The sequence below is a fragment of the Porites lutea genome, chromosome 13 (assembly GCF_958299795.1).
Source record: "Porites lutea chromosome 13, jaPorLute2.1, whole genome shotgun sequence".
NCBI lineage: Eukaryota > Metazoa > Cnidaria > Anthozoa > Scleractinia > Poritidae > Porites > Porites lutea.
Genome location: NC_133213.1, coordinates 1,670,484 through 1,695,123, shown reverse-complemented (window position 1 = coordinate 1,695,123; position 24,640 = coordinate 1,670,484). Strand labels below are relative to the sequence as shown.

Below are 24,640 nucleotides of genomic sequence, written 5' to 3'. Positions count from 1 at the left end.
TGCGTTTTTTCCACGCACTTTATTTTACCTTCGGCTTATTAAAATCACAATCGTGAAACAAAAGCGGTGTTTCTTAAATTAAAAATGTGTAATTACATTTAGAATGTTTGCCGAAATCATTAGTATGCTTACAGGTTCATTGCGGCAGAGAAAAAAGAACACAAGTTTGATTTTAAAATGTATCGTTAAATCTGAGGGAGAGAAACTTTTCTCGCCCTTTCGTTAAAAACTAACGCAGGTGATTTTATTTTTTTGTTTTTGTTACTTTTTTTGTTTCGTTTTTGTTCTTTTAGAGGCGCTTTACTTCCCATTTGGTCGTTGGTTGTTATAGGAAGTTTGGAACAGTTCGAGAAAGTTGAAGCTTACATTAGCTTCTCCTTTTTCGTTGTCAATGACAAAGTACCTGGGGTTTCTTCAAATAATAAGCCCCTTATCCACTGAGCAGGTAGTCCTTTGGACAAGTTTTATGTTTAATTTTCTTTCGCTCCGCTTTTGTCCCCTTTTGTCGTACGAATTTTTTTTCGTATTTTAAGTGCTGAAGTACGCTTTTCGATTACGAAGCGTCTCCAGGCCTACAAGAAAAAAACCTTTATTTTCCTCATATGCCGCGGCTTTCTTCAATATTATAAAGGCTTCGGCGAAATGACTTCGCCTTTTAACTAAAGACGTGTCAACTTGTTAATATCTTTCTAAAAGAGCCTATTAACACCAAATGCACGAATCTTGAATTGTTCCATATTGGGCGGTAGTCAAGTGAGATTAAGAAACAATGTTTCTATTGGAACAGAATTTGAAAGCCCTTTTTGTCGGCTGTGCGCCTTCCAGGTAGTTCATATTGTCATAATGTCGGTTTATTTGCCTTTCATTTCCGTTTCATAAAGAAGTGCTTCGAATCTTAAGCAAACAGTGTTTAGTTTGGCGTCGATTAACATGGTACTAAACTACGCTAATCACTTCTGCCCTAATGTAAAAGATACTTGCTGCACAAGCTGCTTAAACAAGCTAGGAAAATACATTTTTTGCCCGATCCAGAAGCTGTTTTGGTCGTTCGCTTTGACCACATTATTAGGCAGGAAATTAGACAGTGATGAATATACAGTGATTGAGAGATAAGTAATAAATCTTCTGTTGTGTTTCCCGGCCTCAGTGATCTTTAAAATTACCCGAGGTTCAGGCGCGGCCGTGTTTTACGAGGAGCGCGAAATAAGTTGCCTCTAGATTTTGTTTCAATGTGAATTTTATTAATCCACATCTCTTGATACAACATATAAATAAACTGAAAATTCAAAATCGAAAAAAATATGAGTTATTCAACTTTAGACGTTTTTTCAGGAACGCAAGTTTGGATTACAGCAAAACAGAAATGATCGATGAATAAAATAATGCGCAAGTTTGGATTACAGTAAAAGAGAAATGATCGATGAATAAAATAATGAATTGCCCTTTCACTCGATTCCGGAAATTTAGTTTTACAAAGGGTTTCATAAAGGGGGAAGGTTATTGGAACTAGTCCAATTTTCTTGTTTTTAATTTTAAACCGCAGAAATATCGGTCTTGATCCCAAGTTTAATTTAAAGGTTTTCCCTACAGGCACGTTACCATGGCTACTGCTCCCCCCACATCATTTTCAACCTTAACTTTAGTAGAAATATTCAGTTAACGGCCTGAATAAATACAACACTGTATTGAATGCAGATTCGGCTAGCTTCTGAATACACAATTGTCTCGATCCGAAAACGTTGACTTATGTCTAGCCTTTTTTGGCGTAAAATGTTTGATAAGGAATCAAAAAACTGCTGGTTCTATATGAAAAGAAGCTAATTACCGTCCGAAACTTCATGGGGGTCCGAACGAAGAAAACAAAAATGTGGTTCGAGGCAATTTTTGATGATCTGATCTATATTTTTTGTCTTCATTAGCCAGTATTTCTCTCATTTCTGTCTGAGGCTTTAATCCGGGTACAGATAAAAACAAATGATTGTTTTTGTACAATAGAGTTCCGTAAACACATTGGGTGTGAATATACAACAGGTAAAAAGCGAAGTTTGTTTGTGTTTCTCGTTTTGCTTAATTCCCAACCTTAGCCTATGTTTACCAGTGCTGAATAGCAGCATAAGGGATTTGTTTCTAACAAGCTTAGTTTCAGTCGATTCAAACTTAACGCTTTTTGAAAATAAATTAAAATCTGCGTCTATCAACCCGTTGTAAGACCCCGGCGAAGGCGAAAGTTGAATTTCTCCGCCGGGGACACGTCATAAATCCGCGCTTTTATGAGTTGAAATATCGATAAAATCCAGATTATATCCTTTCATCTAGCCGAGGAAAACATTTTAGTGCAATTGTCTGTTCCTCTTTAGCCCTCTTTAACTAAATGGTACCCTGTAATTCTATGTTCATAAATAAACAAAGATCTGTTTTTCATCTCTTTCCAAGATAAACATCGGCCGTAATATTTAAAGCCATCATGTCAGAGCCCAATCCAACTTAATACAGATCAAAAAATCCAATTTCTGGGTCGAAAAATGATGTGCTGCTTAATTACACAGATGCACAATTAAGCAATATGAAATGCAACATATAATTAGTTTGTAAAACAGCAATTTGCTTTGATATCCCCAGTTAGACAGGTACCGATCGAAAAGTCTGCCAATATGGTCATTAATGAATGTAGTGGAATATGGCTTGCTTTAACCCCGAAATTCGTGGGGCTAATTAATATTGTGAACCAAAATGTCTTAGTGTAAATTTTTCTCTCCTTCATGGATCGCCTGAAACTGATTTGCTACCAAATAATCAGGAAAAATTCCCACTTTCGTTTTAAAACAAACCAGTTTCGCTTATAAGTTTCAGTTTTTTGGTCTTTTTTATGCGGTGTCTATTTTAGTCCATCGCATCACCCCAATACAGGGTGTTTCAATTTAAAACTTTTGATCTGTCATTTTGGTATCTTGTAACATGCCAATCGCGTGATGTTCCCACTTACAAGGTAATTCGGTGAGATACTTTTCTTTTTGTTTGCACAAGCATTAAAGTAATACATTGCAAAACCCCAAAACACCCAAGTAAAAGCGCAAAAGAACTTGGCAGTCTCCTTTTTCTCTATTTTTCCGGTAACACCCAAAAATTGTTTCCTAACTGCCGCTATTATAAAGCGATGTTACAGGCGCCTTGGTTGGTCATTAGGAAGCAAAAGGTTGAGGAATGACAGATAGGCGCCGTTAAATGGATTACTGTGTTTTCCTTTTAAAAACTTCCCAAATACGATATTTCCTTACTAGCGAAAAATAACGCCGTTATCACTGAAAAATCTAACGTATCACAGCTTTAAAGTCTGAATTTTTGCCAAAAAGAAGCTTTGATCATTAACTTAAGGCGTTTATTATTTTAAATCACGCTTAAAAATCCCAAAAATCGCACAAATTCCTTTTAATTTTCATCAAAACAAACCTTAACTTAAAATTTCGAGACGAGCGTTTCCGGAGTTCAGACATGATTTAGGTCTAGCCCAAGCTATTGTAGGTTTATAGAAATCTCTCGGATTATCCCTGCCGTGAAAAAAACTAAACAAGAATACCTTGGCCAACTCTCGCCAAATTAGCGCCTACCACTAGCTAAGCATGGCTAATTACAACAAAAAGGCATAAATTTAACAGAGGAAGACGGTGCTAAACTTTCAGTAAACATTTATTTTTGCTTCCAAAATTAGTTTTGGTCAACATAGAAAGATAATGGGCTGTATTTTGAATCTTTTTTCGTCTTAATTACTATCTGTGATGAACTTAGCCATTTTTCGCTTTTTTTGTTTTCAATAGAGAGCGATAAATTTTGATGTTTTGTCGCCTTCACTCGGCTGATTTTTCCGTTCGGGCATAAATTATCGCATGCTCGGTCAATACGCCTCTTGTTTATTTACCGAAAGAACCAATACTGGCTTGCGCCCGAAGCGAAAAAGGTTTGCGACTTCTTTCAGTAGCTTTAAAGGTAATTGGGGCTATTCAAATGGAGCGTTTGGCCCAAACAAATGCTGAGATTAAGCAATCGTCCCCCTTTGTCCCAGGGAAAAAGAAATCATTGTCCTTCTCTAAACATCAAACGAAATCGCCTGTATGCCGCGTTCAAGATATTTAAGCACGAAACCCAATTGAAAAGCAGTTACGTGAAGACGACGTGGCCTTAGGTGATTTCTAGCGCATCCAGAGCTAATGCTGGCCATTCAATGCTCACTTTTCCGTCGTTAAGGGGCTTCGTTCAGCTGTTTTAGCCAGGGAAAATAAATTGGAACACTGAAGAGCCACTAAATGATGTTTGAAAAGATCGGTACCTTGTCTAATTGCGGCGGCAAGTTCTTTATGAATGCAAAAGTAGTAAGAGAAGCGATTATTAGCTAGAATTAACCAAACACGGCCTAAATTAATCCATTGAGAGATGTTTCATGTTAAATAGAACTTTTGCATCTCAAATAGAGTTTTCCAATGCACGGCTTGTTTTAATCCCATTCTCTTGCCGTGTGTTTTTTGCGAGAACACAAAAAGAGAATTACCTTAAACAAGATTAGAAGGTGAATTTTCAAGCTCATTATATAGCGTATGTGTTGGGTAGTTCAGCGGCTCGTAGTGTGATTGTTTTCAATTATCACTCTCACAAAGTTACGATCTGACCATTAAAAACCAAAACGTGAGGCGCGCTAATATAATCATATGGCCGTCAACTACCAAATTTAGTACTCAATATTTTTGAAAGGCAAAACCCCGCCACTTGATAGGTCAATTCATTGCAGCTGGATTGAAATTAGGTATTTTTTGAAAAGCCCAAAATCACAACAAGCCTCTCACATAACAATGCTTTCTGACCATTATTCGCCTTTTCAAGCCCTTAACATTTGTTTTCATCGGCGAACCTTTTAGTAACAGCAATACTTAATTTCTAGAAAAGTGCCGTGGATCATCCATGGTCTATAAAAAATATATATGCTCTCTGACTAATCAGCATAACAAAGGTAGACTAGTGTTTAAGACATAGAACTCTCATGGGAACACGTGGGTTGAAAGACGTGCTTCACAGTTGCTATATATATTGAAATATCAGCTTGTGGGTTACGTAGTCACCAGTGATCCCATTGAACCAGTGACACTCTAGGTTTTATGATTTAGCGCGAAGATGCGGGAAAAGCGGTGAAGTGCTACGCCGGAAAAGAACATGTGGATAAGTCATAAGCCAATCAGCTTGTGGGAGCTTTTTGACAGCTTTTGTCAGTTGAGTTCAAAACTCCGCCCATCATTTTTGTCGCAAAGTTCAAAAGCCCAAGCGTATCGTTTATCTGGCAGTTCAGTGTTTCTTTTTATACGCTCAATGGGACGGCTATGGGTTTTGACGTGGAAAGGTTACTAGAGCCAGTGGACGACGATTTGAAATGTGGAATATGTTTTGGCGTTCTAGAAGAACCCTTAGCTACCGCATGTGGACATGTGTTCTGTGCCCAGTGTTTGGTTCGATGGGCAGCAGAGAGCGGCTACTGTCCTCATACATGTGAGCAGATTTCTGTTGACGATCTCAAGAAGATTCTGCCACTAAGTTACCTTATCGCAAAGCAAAATATTCGATGTGAAAATTTTCGCCGAGGTTGCCCAGCCATTTTAAAAGTAGAGGATATTCACTCGCATCTTTTAAAATGCCAATACGTGAGGGAAAATTCTTCCGGAGGCAGAATTATGGAACGCAACAAAGCGAACTCCCCGGAAGCTCGCGAATTTACGCGAGTAGTAGTATGTGAAAATGGCTGCGGGTTGCCGCTGCTCTATCAGGATTCCAACGCACACGACTGCATCAAAGCCCTTCAAGCGCAGGTCGCTTCGCTCCAAATGAAATTGACAAGGGCGGAGCAGGAGAAGGAATTGGCCTGTGAAAGAATAGCCAAGAGGGAAGAGGTTTTTCAGGACCGAATTTTAAATCTGGAGAATGAGTTACACAGCTACCAGATTCAAGTGCTAAATTTCGAAAGGCAATTAAAGGAATACCGATCTCAAGTAGGATTTTTACAGAAGCATACAGACGATGAAGCCGATCAGGTAGGTGATTTATGAATGAGCTGTGTAGCTTAGTGTTTAGTTGATTATGTTTTGTTCCAATTGAGCGCGCATACAGACGCAGTGATATGTTTGATTTGGGAACCAAACCGCAGAATAGCTTGTATGTTTTGAAGGTGCAGTGAGCTAGCTACATCAATACCCGGATCGTTTTGATCAATTAGTAGGCTCTGTGGGGTCCACAGAGGTAGTGATTCCTGTAGAGGCCTAAGGCCCCTTACAACAAACGCCTCTCTCTGTCTCTCTCGAAACGCGGATTTTTTAGAGAGTTATTTTAGCTGGAGTTTGCTTCCAACTACAACCTACTGAGTACTCAGTCTTATACACTCTTAGCGCACGTCGCCTATTAAGCTAAACAATAGCTTGCGCCATGGACTGTGAAAGTAGTTTCGCTCGAATTTATCCATTATAACCGACACCCGACTGTTTTTCTAGCCAAGGTGAGCGACACTTTATTAAGTTGTAAGTAAACAGACACAAGCGAATTTATACGTTTTCTATGTGTTTTTGATTACCGCTGCCAATCGGTTGACTTTCATATATCCTTTGACTTGCAGGCCGCCGAAGAAATAGAAGTCGAAGTGTCTTTATCCAGAGTGGACGGATCTCTCGGTTTCAATATTATGGGGGGCGCAGAGGTATTATATTTTGTAAAGGTCTCTTGGTTATTCTAGACAGCCCTGATGCTCTGAATCGTCACTTGTTTGAGAATTTCGTTCGCGTCGCGCAAGTAATCTCTTTGTTCGCGCGGTACGTGACACGATCGGTCTTAAAAATCCTGCTCTCATTCTTTCGTCTGCTTCTTTGTTTTCTTTACAACTCGCCCGAAATTTATTCTGGCGGAGAACGCGACTTGCACAGGCATGTGGTGCGAGATTTGTTAGAAGATTATCACATAACTAAAACCTTATCAAACTCTAATAATTTTGTTATCACGTCTAGTGAAACTCTGGGCGATCTGACTGGTATTGTGGCGATTGATAAGTAGGGTCCTTTAAGAAAGTTCCTTAGAAAATGAACTCCTCTTTGTTTTGTTTTTGAAAGAATGTACTCATAAACACGGTTGGATACCGATGTAGTGAAATAAATGAGTGCACTTTTGTCTGTTTTCAAATATACTACGTTGTAAACCGCCGCGCGCGTTCCGTCGCGTTTCTCTTTCATCGCGCGGAAACTTTGGATTTCGATACCCACGCATTCCTTCTCAACAGCTACAGAATTCTGCGCGTCTTTGTTTAGTAACAAACACTTCACTTTTCGCCGTTTTTATTATCAGGTCGGAAACAATTCAGTTGGTGGTGGTATTGTGGTTTCCAAAATAGCAGACGGCGGACCGGCCTCGAAAGAAGAAGGACTTAAAGTTCATGACAGAATATTGAAGGTAAGACCTGCTGTATTTGTCTTAACACCCAAACAAAGCCATTCTCGCGCGCGTGTATTACAGTAAAATGTACAAGATCTCTTTCATCATTTGCATGACACCGTCGGTGACACGCATATCTTTAGAGAGCCGCTCGTGATATTAAATTCATCTTTTGTCTCGCTAACCGACTTTATATACGCGCTTCAGTGGTGGGTTGTTCATTTTATGAAGCCTTCATTCCTAAAGAGCTGGCCCTAAAAGGATTTATTTACAGAGAATTGGTCGTAATTTAGCTCAGCGTATTAAATATTTTGTACGTTTCCGACTGTCAGCTTCGGATTAATGAACTAACTAACAAACCATATGCTTCCGTTGCTAAAGGAGAGACACTTTACTAGCTTGATTACCACTTGTAAACAAATTTGGCTTGCCTTTACTTATACCACGTTATCTTAAGGGGAATTGGATTTTACCACTCAGAGCTTTGCGCTAACGCGAAAACAGATAACTCACGACATTTTAATTGCTCAAACAAAGACAGCTTCCCATGGCGAACTGAATTGAAAACCTCAAAGCCTTTTCTCTGACACCGTCGTGTTTATTTTTCGCTTCAAGGACTCGTTTGATGTTTGAATATGTCCCACCACGTGGTCTATGTATAATTCAGGCGCTCTCGCGGCGATTTTTAGTCTCCTGTTTGTTTAGCATGCTGTACGTTCAACAGTTCAAAATAGATCAAGTATTTGGCCTCGCTTGTTCCGCAGACCTCATGTGAAATGTCAATCTTTTCTCCGCAGTTGGAAACCACTGCCCTGTCACGCGAGATTCTTGAGTTCTCGCTGCGTTAAGAAAAGAAAGAGACCAGTTTGCTTTTGTGAGTTTCTTTGCCCACCTGCGCGAGCAAAAATAAATTATACAAACCAGGATGTATTGTGTAGGCATAGTCCAGGCTCTCGCTGTGTTTTACAAAAGGCGTTTATCGGAAATTGATCTGTTAGTTGAACAATATACAGACTGAAGTTTAGGTCTTTCAGAATATTAGCAGGCAACCAAGAATTGACAACAATGCACCAATAAACTTCCCGTAGCCAAAGGCGAGACAAAAGTTTGTAGATTTGTGGAACGAAGAGACAGTAGTCTAAATGAATTATTTATTTTTGTCTTCTCGCACAGCCCGTTGTCTTGTTGTGTTGCCTTCCAGACAAACAAAAATTTGCGAATGTAATTCACGGAAATATGAAAGAAAATCCTTTTGAAAGATATTTGAACTTTTCAGCTTCTAGGGTCAAAAACGGCTTACATAATACGCGCGTAACCGCGATGGTAAAATCTCTTTAATATTTCCCCCATACCTTTCAACTGTAAAAGGGCACGTCTGTAATCCTTCATCAGCAATTCAAGTATGGTTTCTAAGGTTTCATAAAATCTCGTAAGATATCAGTATGCTTGTCCGCAAAAGAATCTTAAACATGTAGCTTCTCATGAGCTTGAAATTCGTCTGACTTCTGGCTGCGCGCTTATGTAACCCCTCAATGAACAAGTTATTTCTTCGAGTAAAGTATTAAACTTTGACGGTAAATGTTAGCTCGCTACTTTTCTGCTGAAAAATAATGATATTTCGCCGGGGAAAAATAGTGCAGAGCCAACATGTAGATTTTTATTGGTAGCCGTATCATATCGCTTGGTGAAAAACCCGGGTGGAGGAATCTTTCATCGCTAGTCTCTTGTATCAAATGCCGATTTCCTGTTCTCTGTCCAATGTTATGATAGACATTGTAGAAACACACATCGTAAGTATTTTGATATAGCGTTACAACATTAGGAAAATGAACGACAGAATTAACATCAAACAATAAATCTCTTTCTCTTTGACCTTCAAAGGTCGCCTTGTAATTTCACGGCTTTTACATAGATCACTATCGCTCCTTTTACGTGCTTACTATAGTATAAAAGCTATATCTCAATACATGACCTCGATCAAAGAACCCATTCAAAGTCGTAAAGTGACTTGTTTGTAACATTTTCGATATATTGATTCGGCGTTAAAATTTCCTTTTGGGTGCCGAAGTTTTGGCTTCGCAAAGTCTAAGAGCCTAGGTTAGCTTATTATTTTCTTTAATTCATGATATTTCGGTCGATTTACGTTTTTAAGAGGTATTGTGTCAGCGTGGGTTCTAGAAAAACCATTTCCTCAATTCCGCGGATCTCAGTTCCAAAACAATTATCAAAAACCCATCAAAAGCTCTTCCGTTCGAAGAAGATTAATCGTCAGTCACTGACAAGTGGCTGAAAGTGTGTTCAGCCAAATTTAAATATTGTTCTCTTTCCGTAACATTTTTAATTGACCTTTGAATTTTCGATACAGCCATACGCTGTTTTGTAACTACAGGACCTGTTAATCCTTAAAAGCTTAGCTTTTGTTATATTCTTTGCATGAGAAAATAATCGCGGCAGTATTTGTTGATAGTTTTGTGAGGTGTAATCTAGATTAAAGCCGGTAGAAAAACTATGAGTGGTACATTTATTAGAATATGTACGAAAAATAGAATTGAGGGAAAACTAGAATATTTTTTTGTGAACAACGAAAATAAAATTTTCCGCATATTCTAAAGAATATTTCCCGTTATTAGCGATTTTCTCTGCATGACAACGTTGTCAAATAAATAAAATGTTTGTCTTAGTAATATTTGAAGATACAAGGTATTTCGTATGCTAAGAGTGATTAAGAATTCCCTGCTGTTCGTTAAAAAGGTGTTTTATCGAAATATTGTGTGGTTTTTCCGTAATACAAAAGAAAGGACGCAAAGTTTGAACTTTGACGTGATTTCAGGAACAAAAAGGAATTTGATAAAATCGCGTTTATGTGTTATAAACAGTAAAAGTATACCGGACAGCAGCAGATTAAAAAAGATAAATATAGGCCTGAACATCGAAAAGCTTGGAAATAACAAGCGCAGGTCATGTATTAGTAACGTAGAACTCTATTAACTGAACGAAAATTCCTTGAAGTTTAGTCGAGTCATCAAAGGATTTACCAAGTTCCCTTGTATAATTTATTCAGTATTTTAGTGAATACGTTTTAGTGACAATTTGAAAAGGGAGAATGGTCTTTTTAGAATTTAACCGAAAAGACTTGAAGCCGTTTAAGTTACAATGGCTAAAATGCAGCTTAATGTTGGTGCGATGAAAGGCTGTTCGACTCATTAAGTGACGGTAAGTGAAAATCACTTTTCTAAAATGCTAAACAAGACAGCGACATTAAGATATAGAAATACGTAGCCGACTGGCTCCTTCTCGCGCAGTTGATTACTTAAAGCATAAGCCGGCTGACAAGTGATTATCTCTTGTCTGAAAAGGAAAAAAAAACTGTTAATTTTTCCCGAATTAACGAATGAACCATTTTCTAATTCCGCCTAACGAACTAGTAGCAATTCATAAATATTTTTCCCATTTAAAATTCATTTGGCCGTTCATGCTTTAAAAAGGCAGAAGTTATCAAATTTTCAACTAAGTGTACTAAATTGGATTTAAAGAAACACAAAGCAAGAAACCGTTTTACATTATTTATTGTTTTTGTATACCCACGGCAGGTGTTTGTCTACAAACGGTAATGAATTTAGACAAACCGAAACATTCTTAATTTATGCTATTTCCCTACGAACTACTTTTCAAGATTATTTTATACCAAAGATATAAATATCTAGAACTAAAGCCGATAAAATATACAAGTCGAAAATTATAATTAACGCGCAAAATGCGGCGTTTTATCGCATAGTTTTGACTGCCCGTTGAGTAGATAAATCTGGTGCAGTGAGTGATACAGGGTCCGATTTTCACGGCGGCTCCAAAAAATAAAATGTATTTGTTGTCACCATGTTTACGGCAAATTTTCTACTGAACAGGATATTTAACTCTTTTGAACTGTTTTCTGAAAAAAAAACCTATGAAAATAAATTTGATTCATTTGTCATGCCGTACAAAAATTCATTCATTAGCATTGTTGAATTGCGGAAAGTCATTCAGCATCCTTTATGATAAATATTATTTTTGATTTTGTGTCCAAGAAACTAACTCTCTTAAATTTAATGCTAAAAAAACTTATTAAAAACCCTGACGTCTCTCTTGTATATTACTATACTTCTTATTTTTACGTAAAATGAAAAATTTTTGTTGGATACATTTTAAAGGAAGATCGCATGCTAACATGTTAATTAATAAAGAACCATCCATTAGGTCGTGATACCAACCTCATAATAGACAGAAAAATATTGACATAAGTTTCATATTATCCACTCGTTTCTCTCTCGTTAGTGGTAAATATTATCAATGTTTTTCAAAGTAGGACTTTCAAAGTCACGGAAGGTGTGTGAGATATATATTTTAAGATATCGCGGTAAAGTGTCCCCGAAAGTATCGTCTAGGCTGATTATTACGAAAGGTGAGTGAATTCAAACTTGAGCAAAACTTTACGAATTGAAATTCATCGTGGTTTGTTTGCAGCAAAAATGTACAGATTTTAATTATTTTCCCCGGAAGATCTAATGGTCACCAATATGTAATGAAACTATTTTGGTAGCGAACGTATCCAATATCTTCTAAGTTCAAGGTAAAAAAAATAATAAAATAAAATACGCTAAATATAGAAGTTCAGGAACAAAACATATCACTAACTGTTTGGGATTTGCAAAAGTAATTTGATTATTTTAAACCGATTTTTTTTCAATATCTATAAGGCGCACTTTTCCTTGTAGGATTTCAGGGACTAATTTGGTCAAATTGAGAAAATCCTTTCAAAGGTATCTGACTGATTCCCACGCAATATTGCAAAAGGGGATATTTTTAATGTTATCAGTGAAAAGATTGGCTTGACCGCGGTTGGTCGGAGTGAAAAGGGAAAGATAACTTTTTTAAGATAGTACATTTGGAAACGGTATACCTTGTCTAGATAAATTTGTTTATATGAACTAGCTGGAATGCCAGAGACCTACAGAAGTTGACCTTTTAAATCGGTATATTTGTAATAATATGGGGGGCAGCTGTATGATTTTACAGCGAAAAATTTCTACCGTTTTACGTTGGTTATAATTAGTTGATTGTATTTGCCCCTAAGCGTTTTGTCAGTTCGCCAAATGCAAAGCACTCTATTGGTTCCTGTTTCTGGACGTTTGAAGGATTGTCAAAAAAAACAAAAAGAGACATCGTTGTTAATGATTTCACACGAGGGTTATTCGTGCCTGTAATGTTCATACAAACACCTTTGAATGGTACATTGTAATAATAGTTAGCTAAAGCACAGATTTATAATCAGTTTTGCGTTTTTCTTAGTGGTATTAAGCGAACATAAAAGTTCTCAGGCAATTCTTACGAAAAAAATTTGAATTCTATGTTAAATTGACTTTAATGTGCATTTGCATTCTTTCGATGTCGAAAATTTTGTGCCAATCTATTTCGCTGATACAAATAACACATGGCCTGAAGATTTGCTTTTGTATCTATCACTGAATCATTCTACGACTCTGAATTGCCTTTCTAAATAGCCAAAAATGGCAATGTTTTTCGCATTGAAGGATAACTCTAATAAAAACAGACGTAAACTGCATCTGGCAAATCGATCCTTCAACCAAGACTAATGATGAACGGAGCAGATTTTCGCTTCATTATCATCAGAAAGATATTGACGAAGGAAGTGCCATCAGATAGAATTTAAATTGTCCCTGGGATTGTCTCGTTCATACAGGATGTGGTTTCAAATAGTGATTGAAGTTCCTGTACAAAAAGCGATGAACCTTGATGATATTTTCTTTTCGTACATAATTTGTTGTGGAATCGAACCCACAGTAAATTTCGCTCCTTATCGCTTTTCAAATCATTGACCCTCACATTCCTTAGTGTGCCAAAAATTCCGAATTTCATTTAAAAAAATAGAAAAAGACAAAAACTCAAAGAAGACCATGTCAAAGTACTGCTGAAGAGGTTTCATTTGAGCGGACACACTGTTGCACTACATGGGCCCGGCCTGCGCTCTTTCCAAATGTAATCACCTGCTGAAACATGTTTAGCCCAATATTTAACTGCGACTTGACTTTTCTGTCTCTCGTTTGTAATTTGGAAGAATATTTCTTTACGTCTGTTTTAGGACATCATCGTACGATCTTGCCAATCTTACCACACCCCCATTATATTAATGTATGCATTAAGCTATTGTCTATTTTTTTTTCTGGCACAAAATTCGACAAAACCTCAACGCGTCAATACAAATGTTATCAGTATATGCAGCTAATTTTAAAAGGACGCCTATATTTTTGACAGATGTACTCGTTGATGGCTCCATTTTAACTTCCTGGGCGGCAGTCAGTTTACAGTCGTGATAACCTCGTAGAAATGATGTCTTAAACTGTAGCTCGATTTGAGATAAAACCCCATTTTCTGCGCACAGCAGCTATACTCCTGACACTAAATAAAGGTGACAAATCTTTCGTTGATGAGGGAGATTCCCACCGCTGTTATTACCTGGCAACTGAAAAACACTTTAATTTGTCTAGGATGCAGAGAGTAACCCAAATTGTCAAGAGATGTGGTGGTATCGATTTCATGAAAATTTGTACCATGCTGTCCCACACAGGCTACAGAAAGTTAAAGCAAGTGTCACAAAATGCAATCAGAACGACTTTTCCATATGCTTTAAATAAAGTATATTAAGACGTGTCAGAAAACGCAAATCGTATATCCGTTTCTTAAGTTATTTCAGTAGTGTAAGAAAACAGAACAGATCCATTTGTAAGAAGACGCTACGAAAGCGTTGTAGACGAAATAAAGATAGCAAATGAACCATTTAATGTGATTCAATTTACGGGTTTGAAGGACCAAGGAGGATGGAATTTGCCTGGGGCTTTTTGATTTGACATGTGATAAAAAGGTGCGAGATAAGCAAGTTTTGATAGGGCGAACAGTGTTCATTGATATTTTTGAAATTTAAATCTTCTGATGTTTGGAGGAGCGAACAAGAAGCTTGTAACTTAAATATTGAAGTTTTTGAAAAATAAACAAACAAACAAATATAAACGAAACAAAGCAAAACAAAAGTTGGAAAACAAGAGGAAATAGCAAAAAAACTATTTTGTGTCAACATAATTTAATAATAGTTTTATTCCTTAGGTGTTAGCCTCTAGACAATACAAAATTTTATCAGCTAGTAGTGTCGTGAATCGTGCTTTCCTTTGCAAAAGCCAAAGCAAACAGCTCAACAAATTCTGGAAACCAATGTTGATTTGTGAAGTTTAGGTTCCGGTCAGTGCGGAAAGAAATCATGTTATCAGCTGTAGAAGATTAAGTTGTTAACCTACTGCTTTGATTTTGCGCCTGGCTGATGGGGAAACAGAAAGACTTACCCTGACCATAATATTTTCTTCTTATATTCACTTAACGAAATGCGGTTCTTATCAAGACGTGTAAATTAATAAGAACTGATTTTGTTTTCTGGCGTCAGACTGCTGGGCATGCTCTGCTGACTACAGAATTTTTATGAACTGCTACACAAAACGTCGAAATCTTTGAAAATCGTAAATCACTTGTTCTTATTGTTCTGTTCGATGTTTTCACGTTGCAGGTCAACGGAACAGATCTCTCAGAAGCGAGTCACGCTACAGCTGTGGAAGCTATCAAGAGTGCCTCTGAACCGCTGCATATTCTGGTGAAACGCAAGCGAACCGACGTGATACCCCTTATGCAGTACGTCCCCGAGGTGATCTCATCTGGAACACAGACAGATCTCTGCCTTTCTCAAGAAATAGAGAGTATGGACACGGATAGCGGAATACACGACAGATACAGCCCTCGACAGGATTTGTTGAATCCCTTCGAGAAATCACTTGACGACGGAACAAGTAGTTCCGAATGCTCACGCCGTCGTTTGGAGTCATTCTGCAGAGACGATGTAGAAAATCTGCGGTCGACAAGCGAGAGCTTGCCGAGCTCTGAGAACATTGTCAGTAGTGAGCAGGGGACATTGCCTCGAGTCACGTTCGCTGTAAAAGATGTTAATTACGTGGACAATGTAGATGAGAACTCAAACTGTAGGTTGGAAGGACAATCGTACGTGACTGCAGTTTCTGACGAAATATATTTTGACCCTGAGTTCGACTATGAATATGAGGTGAGTATTGGTTGATTACGTCACAGTTTGACGCCTAAGAGTTCGAGAAAATATACTTTCCATAACAGTATTCTCGAAAACAAGGCGCAAGGCGCATCAGGCGCATCAGGGGCACCCAACGTCAATTTTCGTAAAATATCTGTTCGGAACATGATTTGAGATCTAGAATTTTCGGAACATTTGTTGTGAAATTTCTTGCTTGCCTGCCTCTCCTAGGATTTTCGAACATCTAAAAAATGGTATAATTGCCCAGTTTAACGGATTTTTACCCTGAAAAGGTCACCTAGAATTTTCGGGAGCCTTTTTTCTGGCTCCCTATAATTTTCGGATCACTAGACTTTCAGCTAAGAAATCCGAACAGATGAAAAATTTTTAGGGGATAAAAATATGCCCACATCTACCGTTTAAATACTAAAATTCGTTTAACCATCCTATGTTTAAGTGGTTTTGAACTATATTCTCGATGGGTGCCGCTGGCGCATAGCAAAGCCTTCCTACATCCGGTGCCCCGTTCTAAGTGGTGTAATTATTTGAATGATGCGTGATAATGGACTCAGAGAAAACTCCACGCCTTTATAACCTTGACCAAGAAGTACTGTCCGTTGGCTTTCAACAGAAACATTTCATTGAGGGTCCCTTAACAGACAGTGGTAAATGCCTTCTTTTCCTGCTGATTTTACCAGGAATTTCCGAAGGAGGGTCGAAAAGCGGTGTTGTGAATGTACTGGTTGATAACCAATATTTTGAAAAGAATTTCAAGACTTGATATTGGCCTTCTGAAGAAGGTCGCGCGTACACGTAAAAGTTGAATCTCTCTTAACTTGCTTTTACGCGCGACCTTTCATACGTTGCTTCTATTTTGTCTATTTATTTTTGGCGCGGAAATTTACATGCGTGCGCATTCGCGCGGCCTTTCATACAGTGCCTTTATTTTATTTCTTGCTTAACCCTAACCGTAATTAACCCGTAAAAAAATACGCTGCAGTGGAAATCCACCCTTAGCATGGCTGCCACAGATCAGGAAATGGTCAGGGCAAAAATTTTCTTTTAATGTCAGGGAAAAGTCAGGGAAAATTCAAGTCTTGGAAAGAAGTTAGGGAAAAGGGAAATTTTAAGAGTACATATTTATTTTCTACTGTATTTTAAATTCTTTTGTACATTTTACGGACACGAATCATGTTGTATTGGTAGAATATTGTCCACGAAATTGAACGCATGCTGATGTTGGGTTTTCGAGAAAAACAATCGTTTTTGCACATATTGTCCAGGAACTATATCAATTCATGTACACTGAACGTGACTTGCTGAAAGCATTAAACAATGGCAGCGAGGGAAGGATTAAGTCCATTTTCGGGACCAAATTGTAAAATTGTTAATTCAGTTGGTCAGGGAAATTTTAATTTTGTCAGGGGAAATTCAAAGAATTTCAGAAACCTTTGGATGTGGCATCCATGTTAGGTTTGTTCAAAAGGGGTTGGGAAACATCTTACATATGCAATACTAACGCCAAAGAGGTTTCACTTGTATGGCAACACCAAAGGATTTCATCCACAGATGCGAAAGTTAGAATGACAAACCATCGCACAACAACACATGATTTAAGTCCTGGTGCCGGCCCGATTTGTTTTACGACCTGTCGATCCACGTTTACTATCCTGGCCTTTTGAACCGAAGGTCCAGTCCGCTAATCTTTATGTGTGTTTGTTTTGACTGAATCCGTTCCAGGAAATAACTCTCTGGATAGCAAACAGTGATCTAGGATTAACATTCTGTTGCGGGGAAGAAGATGAATCCACGGTACATGTGTGCGAGGTAAGCTAATTGATTAACTGGAAAATGGGAAAGAAAAGTTTGGATCTGGTTACGCGACCGTTTTGTACTTTAATTACACAAAAGTACGAAGCATTACACTCTGACCGCCATCGTTACGTAACTGAAAGCGCTGTACTGGCAACTGTCAACAGTTTCTCTCTTTCTTCCCATTATGATGGGCAAACGTTTTGTGACTGATTCATTGAGCAGAAAAGTTGGCTGCTTGCCTTAACCAGCTAGAGATTGCAGGCCTTGTATTATGAAAACCCGTCTTAAATAGGTTTGGTTCTGTCAAGCAGAGGTAGAGGCAATTAATGGCGACTCAATAGAAGGCCTCGGTATGTGTGCCTGTCGACTGTGATCTGCGGACTATTATCTTGTTAGTGCCCTCATCGGAGATCTCTTCTGATCACCATAATCTTGTTACTGAGTTAATGTGCCTTGATCTTGTTAGAGTCGTTCAATTTAAAAAACCACATCGCGATCTTGTTTGCATACCACCCACTGTTCTCCTTAGTCTTTGCCCAGGTAATACAACTGAAGTCAAGACTGTTAAGACAAGACTAAAACTACCAGATCTATAAACCAATATTATTATTCGTCTTGACCAGGGGAAAGCGATTACTTACATCCCATAACCTCGCGCAATTTTCTATGCCGAACATTCCTTCATTTTTGGCTAATTTGGGAGGGCCTATTCAGTTTACGTTTAAACTTTTTATTTAAGTAAGTGCTTCCGGAGTGAAAAAAGCTTAGCCTTGCCGAAATCGTAATCAATCAATAAACCTTTCCCGCATTCCTGTAAACAAAGGAGCGGAATGGAGCGGAATGGAGCGGAATGCGGGAGAGGCCTATTGAGCGTAAATTACCGCCAGTACATTGTTGAAGACTCTATTTTCTATTGTTACTTGTTATACACTTGCTGTATTAGTAGGTAATGGCTGGCTTGTTTGAAACGTGCGCTGACATATAGGAAGTAGACACCCATGAGCCGGCAAAAACAAAATGTCCCTGACTTATTATTAAAGTAAATCAAGGTTATTGTGGTCTTTTAATGCCAAAAAAGGTTGTCGAAGACGTCTTTGTTCTTGACCGTTAATCTTCCCCGACACCCTTTCGTACCTGCGGAATCACCCTTTTTCGAGAGGAATTCAAAAAAAGACCAAATTTGTTATTTCTTTTGACAGATTGATCCCGGTTCCGTGGCATACCTTGATGGAAGATTGACCCTGTGGGATGAAGTTTTAAAGGTATGAGATATTCAGTGAAGGCGTCAACTAGTTCTAAACTGTTACACGGGAAAAACCTCTTCATACGGACACCACAGGGACAGAGCCATGTGTCCGCATTACAAAGGCATCCGTATTACAAGGGTAGGAATTTGGTAACCTTGGGTATCTTGGCCAAAAAAGTCAAGAAACTGTTCGCTATTGAGAGGTCCCTAGGTTGTGCTTAACTTCTACGCTAACTGGCAGCCACACCTTTAAAATCTAAATGAAATGCGTCTGCGAAGAGCTAGACGCGGTAAATCGGTAGAAAACCTATAGTAGCAAGGCGAGTTCCTTTCATACACTAAACACGAGCTGTGAGTGTTTTAACGTAGAAATACAATTTGAAGGCGCAGTTTCACAAACTTTAGACGCGCAAAGTGAGAAAAGTCGGAACTGCTGAACTACGCGATACCGCTGTTTATAAAAGGAAATCGCGATCGAGCCGCACTTGTTGGAGTAATTAACGTGACTGCAACTGTTCATTTGTTTCCGCAGATCAATGATGCGCCTGTTACGCACATAAGTGATATAGAACCATTGGTTTATGAATCATCCGAGACTATCAAGTTTCTTGTAGCTCGGCCGGCTCAAGAGGTTTGTACATCATCGAAACATTGCTTTAACCCTTTAAGCCCTTAGAGTGATCAGCATCAAATTTCTCCTTGTAACATCAATGCCTTGTAAAACAGAGTGGTCATGAGAATTATGGATATGATCTCTCAAGATGAATTTGCTTGATATTTTAGAAACTTCTCCCCAATACTTCTGTAGCAAATCAATAAGGGCAACAAATGAGAATTCAAATTTTGATCTTAGGGTTAATTATTACTGTTACTGTGTCACCTGTGAAAATAGATTTTCCATATGAGGTAGTCGGGGCTGTTCCTACTAAAAGTGAGTCTAAAGGAATAAAAAGCTTTCGTGGGATAAGATAAGACAGGATATTCAATTTAACTTAAGTGCACAGGTCAACCAATCAATATGGCATGGTATCCTGTGGCTTTCGCCTCTGCTTTGGCTTGCGTTGATGCCTCATTCCTGTCGCTCTCGTCATTTGATACATGGTAACAGATGAATTAGCTAAGCGGACTATGTTAAGTAGGAACATTTTTATTTGAATTCCTTTGGCAAACTTTAAGTGAGATTAAGGATTCCTGGTGCGCCTACTTCGAGATTTAGTTTGCATTGAAAGAGTTTAAAACTGTCGATAAGAGGAACAGAGACAAGTTATGAGAGTGTTTTTTTTTTAATTTTGGTCTGATAAAAGATTATGACATTCGGTGGAAATATTATAAAATCACGGAAAAAAAGGCACAAAATGTTTTGTATTTTGTTTGTCCGCACTTAGTTAACGGAAGCAATACTTTTTTCTCTCCTCGTAATAACAGCGTGGCCAGTAGTTACATTTTCTTTGTAAACTCCGTCTTATAACAGAGGGGAATGTTCATAATCTGTGTAAAAGAAATTTCTGCACGCAATATTATTGAGGATTGCGTGTTTGTATGTATTTTCAAAACACAAATCTGTACCTTTATCAATAAAACCCATTCTAATACGGCAAGGTGTAGAGCTCAAGTTGCTTTTTAATAGCGATCATTTTGTCGACTTAACTTGTTTTTCTTAAGCAGCGTCACGGAATGTTTGTTTGTCAGCCCTGTAAAAGGACGTGATTAATTTTTTTTATTTGCAAGAGGTTTCCAACCTTGCCCGCAAAAGTGGAATTTTATATCGCAGAATTATAGAACTGGCTAATGGCTGTTCGTAGACCTTTATGTCGTGCACTTGACATAATTGGATTCTATGTTCTTTCGGTTTTCTCTTTATACGTAAAAAGCATTTCACAATGGATATCGTCTTAATGTTAATCCACTGTTAAACATCTATTTTTAATCCTTAGCAAAACTACTGAATGCTACTATACGATGAAACAAAAAGTTTTCAAACAATATACCGTGTAAACTTCTGAAACTTGCGTTTCTTGCGAAAGTCTAGTTTCAAATGCCTGGTGCTGGTTTATATCGCAACACAAGGTCGAAAGTCGATAGTGTCTTATTTGATAAAGAAAAATCGTATGTTGATTGAAAAGATCAAAAGCGTTGATTTAAACAGTTTCGGAAGCACGTTTATTATACGTCTGGTATGTAAAAGTAAAAACGTGAAGCATGAAGGAAGCTGGAAAAATGGGTCGCGTCGGCGAGAACAAACGAAGGCAAGCTTAATTGCGCTTTTGGAGGTCTTTCTGTTACAAGTTTACTTTAAAAAGTCTTTCTTTGTTTTAGGGGGTGTTTTGGCGTCTAGACAATATTTTCATTAGATACTATGAATAGACTTTAAGTAAATCTTTGTACACTACTTATGCTCAAATTTATCACAAGGCTGTGCCATAGGGCAAATGTTTTCAGACTTAAATGCAAAGATCTCGATAACTTTAACTTTTAGAGCATGCGCATTCCTTTCGTGTAGTACTGTATTTATATAGAGCCAGACATGGTGGTTCTTGCTACCTCAGTATGCGTTCTTAATGTAAGTTCAAATAGCTGTTTACTATACTCTAAAACTACTCTTAAGCGAAGCTGTGAACTTAACGTCCGTTAGTCTTAGTGTTTAACAGTATCAAGTAGCTTGATCGTGTTCAACGTCTTTCCTTGTGGGTGAAAAATTCCAATAACTGTCTTATCCTTAAAAAGCTTTGCGGACAAAAAATTAACTTCTTACTGAAAGCAAATTAGATTACATTTCACAGAGCCGGCAACCTGCCTGCCGAACTCAGACAAAGTTAATCTCGTTGTAATTCGCCTTGGTATTTAATGCGAAAATGGTATAAAAAATAATTAGCCGCAATTTTTTAATGCTGATTAACAGTGTTAAATCCAATTAAAATACCAAAGGTGAAATCGTTCGTTTAACAACCATGATATCGATCTTTGTAGTGAATGGAGGCCTGTAAGGAGAGAACCGATAGGTCACATTGTTTTTTGCTCCTTGTGTTTCCAACATAATTAAAGGTACTTATCTGTTCATAGGTGTTACCCCTGGGGGAAAATGGGATTCCTTGATGTAACCCGCGGGGGATGATTTACATTGGTTGCATTAATATTATAGATAGTTAATTAAGCCAATTTATTCTTGTGTCCTCTAGGTGCAAGCCACTCTCATAGGTAGCGAGGGAAGCCAGGACTGGAATTTTATTGACCCCATAGACGAAGATTTAGGAAACTTTAGAATTGGCGTAATCAAGGAAGAAGAAGAAGACGGAAAAGATGAGTTAAATAGAAACTTGACGAACGGGTATAAGTGTGAGAAAGACAGTGGAGTCGGGAAAACCGACGAGAGTACGAAGAATGACGAAAGCTCCGAGCAGGACTTCGGAGAGGACGCTCTTATGCCACAGAACTCTTGTAAAACTCCAGATGCCGATGTTACTAATAGCTTTGCTATTGGTAATGCAAATTCACTGGAACGGAAGAGCAGTTCAGATTCTTCACCAAGTAGAGAGGAACGAGCGTTTTCTCCCATACGGTCGGGGGAAAACAAGTCACCTATCAAATCGACACAAGTCGATAAAGGCTCTTGTCGGAATAACAAAGAACGTTCTGAAAGCAGCTCAAAACGCCGTAGTAGTGAATCTTCAAGTAAAAACTGCCTTTCTCCTACGCGAAATGGCGGCTCGCCACCAAGAAAGGATAAAGAGAGAGGAAAGGAACGAAAGAAAACGCGGGATTCGCATAAGGATAGATACGGCGATGAATCCCGCGGGGAACGCGATCGTGATCGTGAACGAGAGCGTGACCGTGATCGAGATCGAGATCGTAGCCGGCACGCAGATCACAGGCGAAGTAATAAGCTCGGCAATGTAAGCAGGACAATTCGTGCGTCTTACATAAGAGCTGTAAATAAAGACTCTACTCAACACATAAACTGGATCGGTGAGTCGGACTGTTTTGGTGGAAGATCCGATCATCAAGACCATCGCAGCAAAAAGAAGACTAATTTAAATGACAATCAGTCCCTGAACGGGTCTCAACAGAACATTGAGTGGAAAGTGCGCATGTCCAAGGATGGCAGTCAAATTTTTGTTCGCAAGCGGCCTGCCACCCCTGCTAGACAAGCCAGAAACAAACTTCTCCGCGAACGTGCGCAAAAAATCACGGACGAACGCAAAGGCTTGACTACGGATGATGACACGCACACAGTCTATCAAGGCCGCTACTGGCCGCGCGAGGAACGGAGACGACATCTAGAACGGGTGCGGGAAGCGCGCAAAAAGAAATTTCAAAAACTCCAACAAATTAAGGAGGCTGAAAGCCCGCACACGGGCAGCGGTTCTGAGAGTGGCAAAGGACGTAGGGATTTAATAGTGGAAATGAGCCACAGAAGAATGAACAGGAATAAGCAACAACATTTTGATGACTTTACGACTGTTCGGGAGTATCTAACCCAGCGTAACCCGGACGGGTCTCCGGTTGGTCCCATACACGTAACTACCGTTTAATACTGACCTTAAAATAAGGCATTTTGATGGTTAAACGAGCGAAAATAATATTGTTATAGTTAATTTACCCTTCACAAGGGCTGGAGTTGTCGTTATTGTTAGTAGATTTACTTTATCTTTTGCGCGTTGTGTATACTAAAGTTAAAGTTATGGAATACCTTGTGGTAATTGTTTTTTAACAATACCATCTGTGACTTATGTTAAAAAAAAAAATTCTCGCGCAAACAAAAGTTTTTACAAACCTTCTTACAACTGTCATTGGTGTTCCAGTTAGCCCTAAATAAATCGATAAAATATATTTATCCGTCGAGGCAAATATTTGGATAGAAGCGTTACGCAATCCTTTTCGCGGCGTCGCGTGACACGAGGTTAGAGACTGAAGACGCAACGTTATTTGTTGCCACACGATTTCTTGTTCATTGCCGGAAGCTTGTAATTTATTGCCACCCAGTTGTATCTATGTAAAAAATAGTAAAAGATGTAGTATTATGTGAAACAAACAAATTTAACTATTGTCAGATTTAGTAGAATTGAGGCTATTTCCATTTCTCCAAGTGGGAAGCGAAAAGGATGTCAAAATGGGTGTTGTTAAAGCTTTCTGGTTTCAGTTCTCCTTTGAGCAAGTGGATCTTTAAAGAAGAATTGAACACAGTTCCCTTTCATCAAAAGATCGAATACACTCGACGTGAATACTACTTTTCTCTTTTTTAACCGAAATATGCAGTAGCACTCGATGGGAAAAGTTGACCCTCATCTCCAAAAAGGGCAAAAAATCAGTTTAAGGAAAAAACCCAGATTTCATATCACAGCTGAATTAATGAAAAAATGGCACCATGTGAAGTTACGAAGAGTCTTCATCCAAATGGTCGCATCAAGAGACATCGTCCTACAAATTGAAAAGTTTTATTCGGCTTCAGTATATATACCCTATTTAGTCTTTTTGATGTACAAAGACTATAGTGTTATTGGTTAATGGGTAGAGCTAGTTGTGTTCTTTGCGACGTAACCCGGAACTTGGGCTATAGACTTTGTATTTAGTGCCCTAACCCAAACGTTAACTTCGCGTTACAACCACATTTTGTCCATTTCACGATCATTTTTAGTATTTTAGTATATGAAATTTGGGATTCTTTTTGTTTTTTGCCCTTTACTGGAAATTATTTAAAAACGCGTTATTACGCATTCATTCTTTCTTTGTTGCTTCTGAAAGTTTCATTGAATTTAAACATCGCCAGATTAAGCTATTATGATACAAATGAACAGAGTTGTTGTTTCTTTCACTTCAGCTAGTTCCTTGTAAAAAATGTAGCTTGTTGGTGAAAGTACGCTATCGTAGCACAGAAACTCGATTTTCTTGGTTTTCTTTGTCGAGCAAAGATTTAAATAATTTATGTTATTGCGAATTTGTAAATAAAATTTATTGAACAAGAGCACTGAACGCCTCACTTCTTGGTCAGTGTCTAGTAC

At 38.3% G+C, this 24,640-nt stretch overlaps 1 protein-coding gene across 1 annotated transcript; it reads left to right on the top strand.

The window, feature by feature from the left end:
* The first annotated feature begins 5,314 nt into the window (after window positions 1-5,314).
* On the top strand, window positions 5,315-24,606 carry LOC140923771 (E3 ubiquitin-protein ligase PDZRN3-like). Its single transcript, XM_073373844.1, has 8 exons — window positions 5,315-6,065; window positions 6,641-6,721; window positions 7,360-7,464; window positions 15,053-15,598; window positions 17,324-17,410; window positions 18,598-18,660; window positions 19,177-19,275; window positions 21,821-24,606. Exons 1-8 carry the CDS (start codon window positions 5,361-5,363, stop codon window positions 23,171-23,173), a joined length of 3,039 nt encoding a protein of 1,012 aa, XP_073229945.1. The 5' UTR covers window positions 5,315-5,360; the 3' UTR covers window positions 23,174-24,606.
* The last annotated feature ends 34 nt before the right edge of the window (window positions 24,607-24,640 follow it).

Coding starts and splice junctions, on each gene's coding strand:
- LOC140923771 (XM_073373844.1), top strand. CDS start 5,361: ATGGGTTTTGACGTGGAAAGGTTACTAGAGCCAGTGGACGACGATTTG. Junction 17,411..18,597: donor CCACGGTACATGTGTGCGAG/GTAAGCTAATTG, acceptor TTCTTTTGACAG/ATTGATCCCGGTTCCGTGGC. Junction 18,661..19,176: donor TGTGGGATGAAGTTTTAAAG/GTATGAGATATT, acceptor TTGTTTCCGCAG/ATCAATGATGCGCCTGTTAC.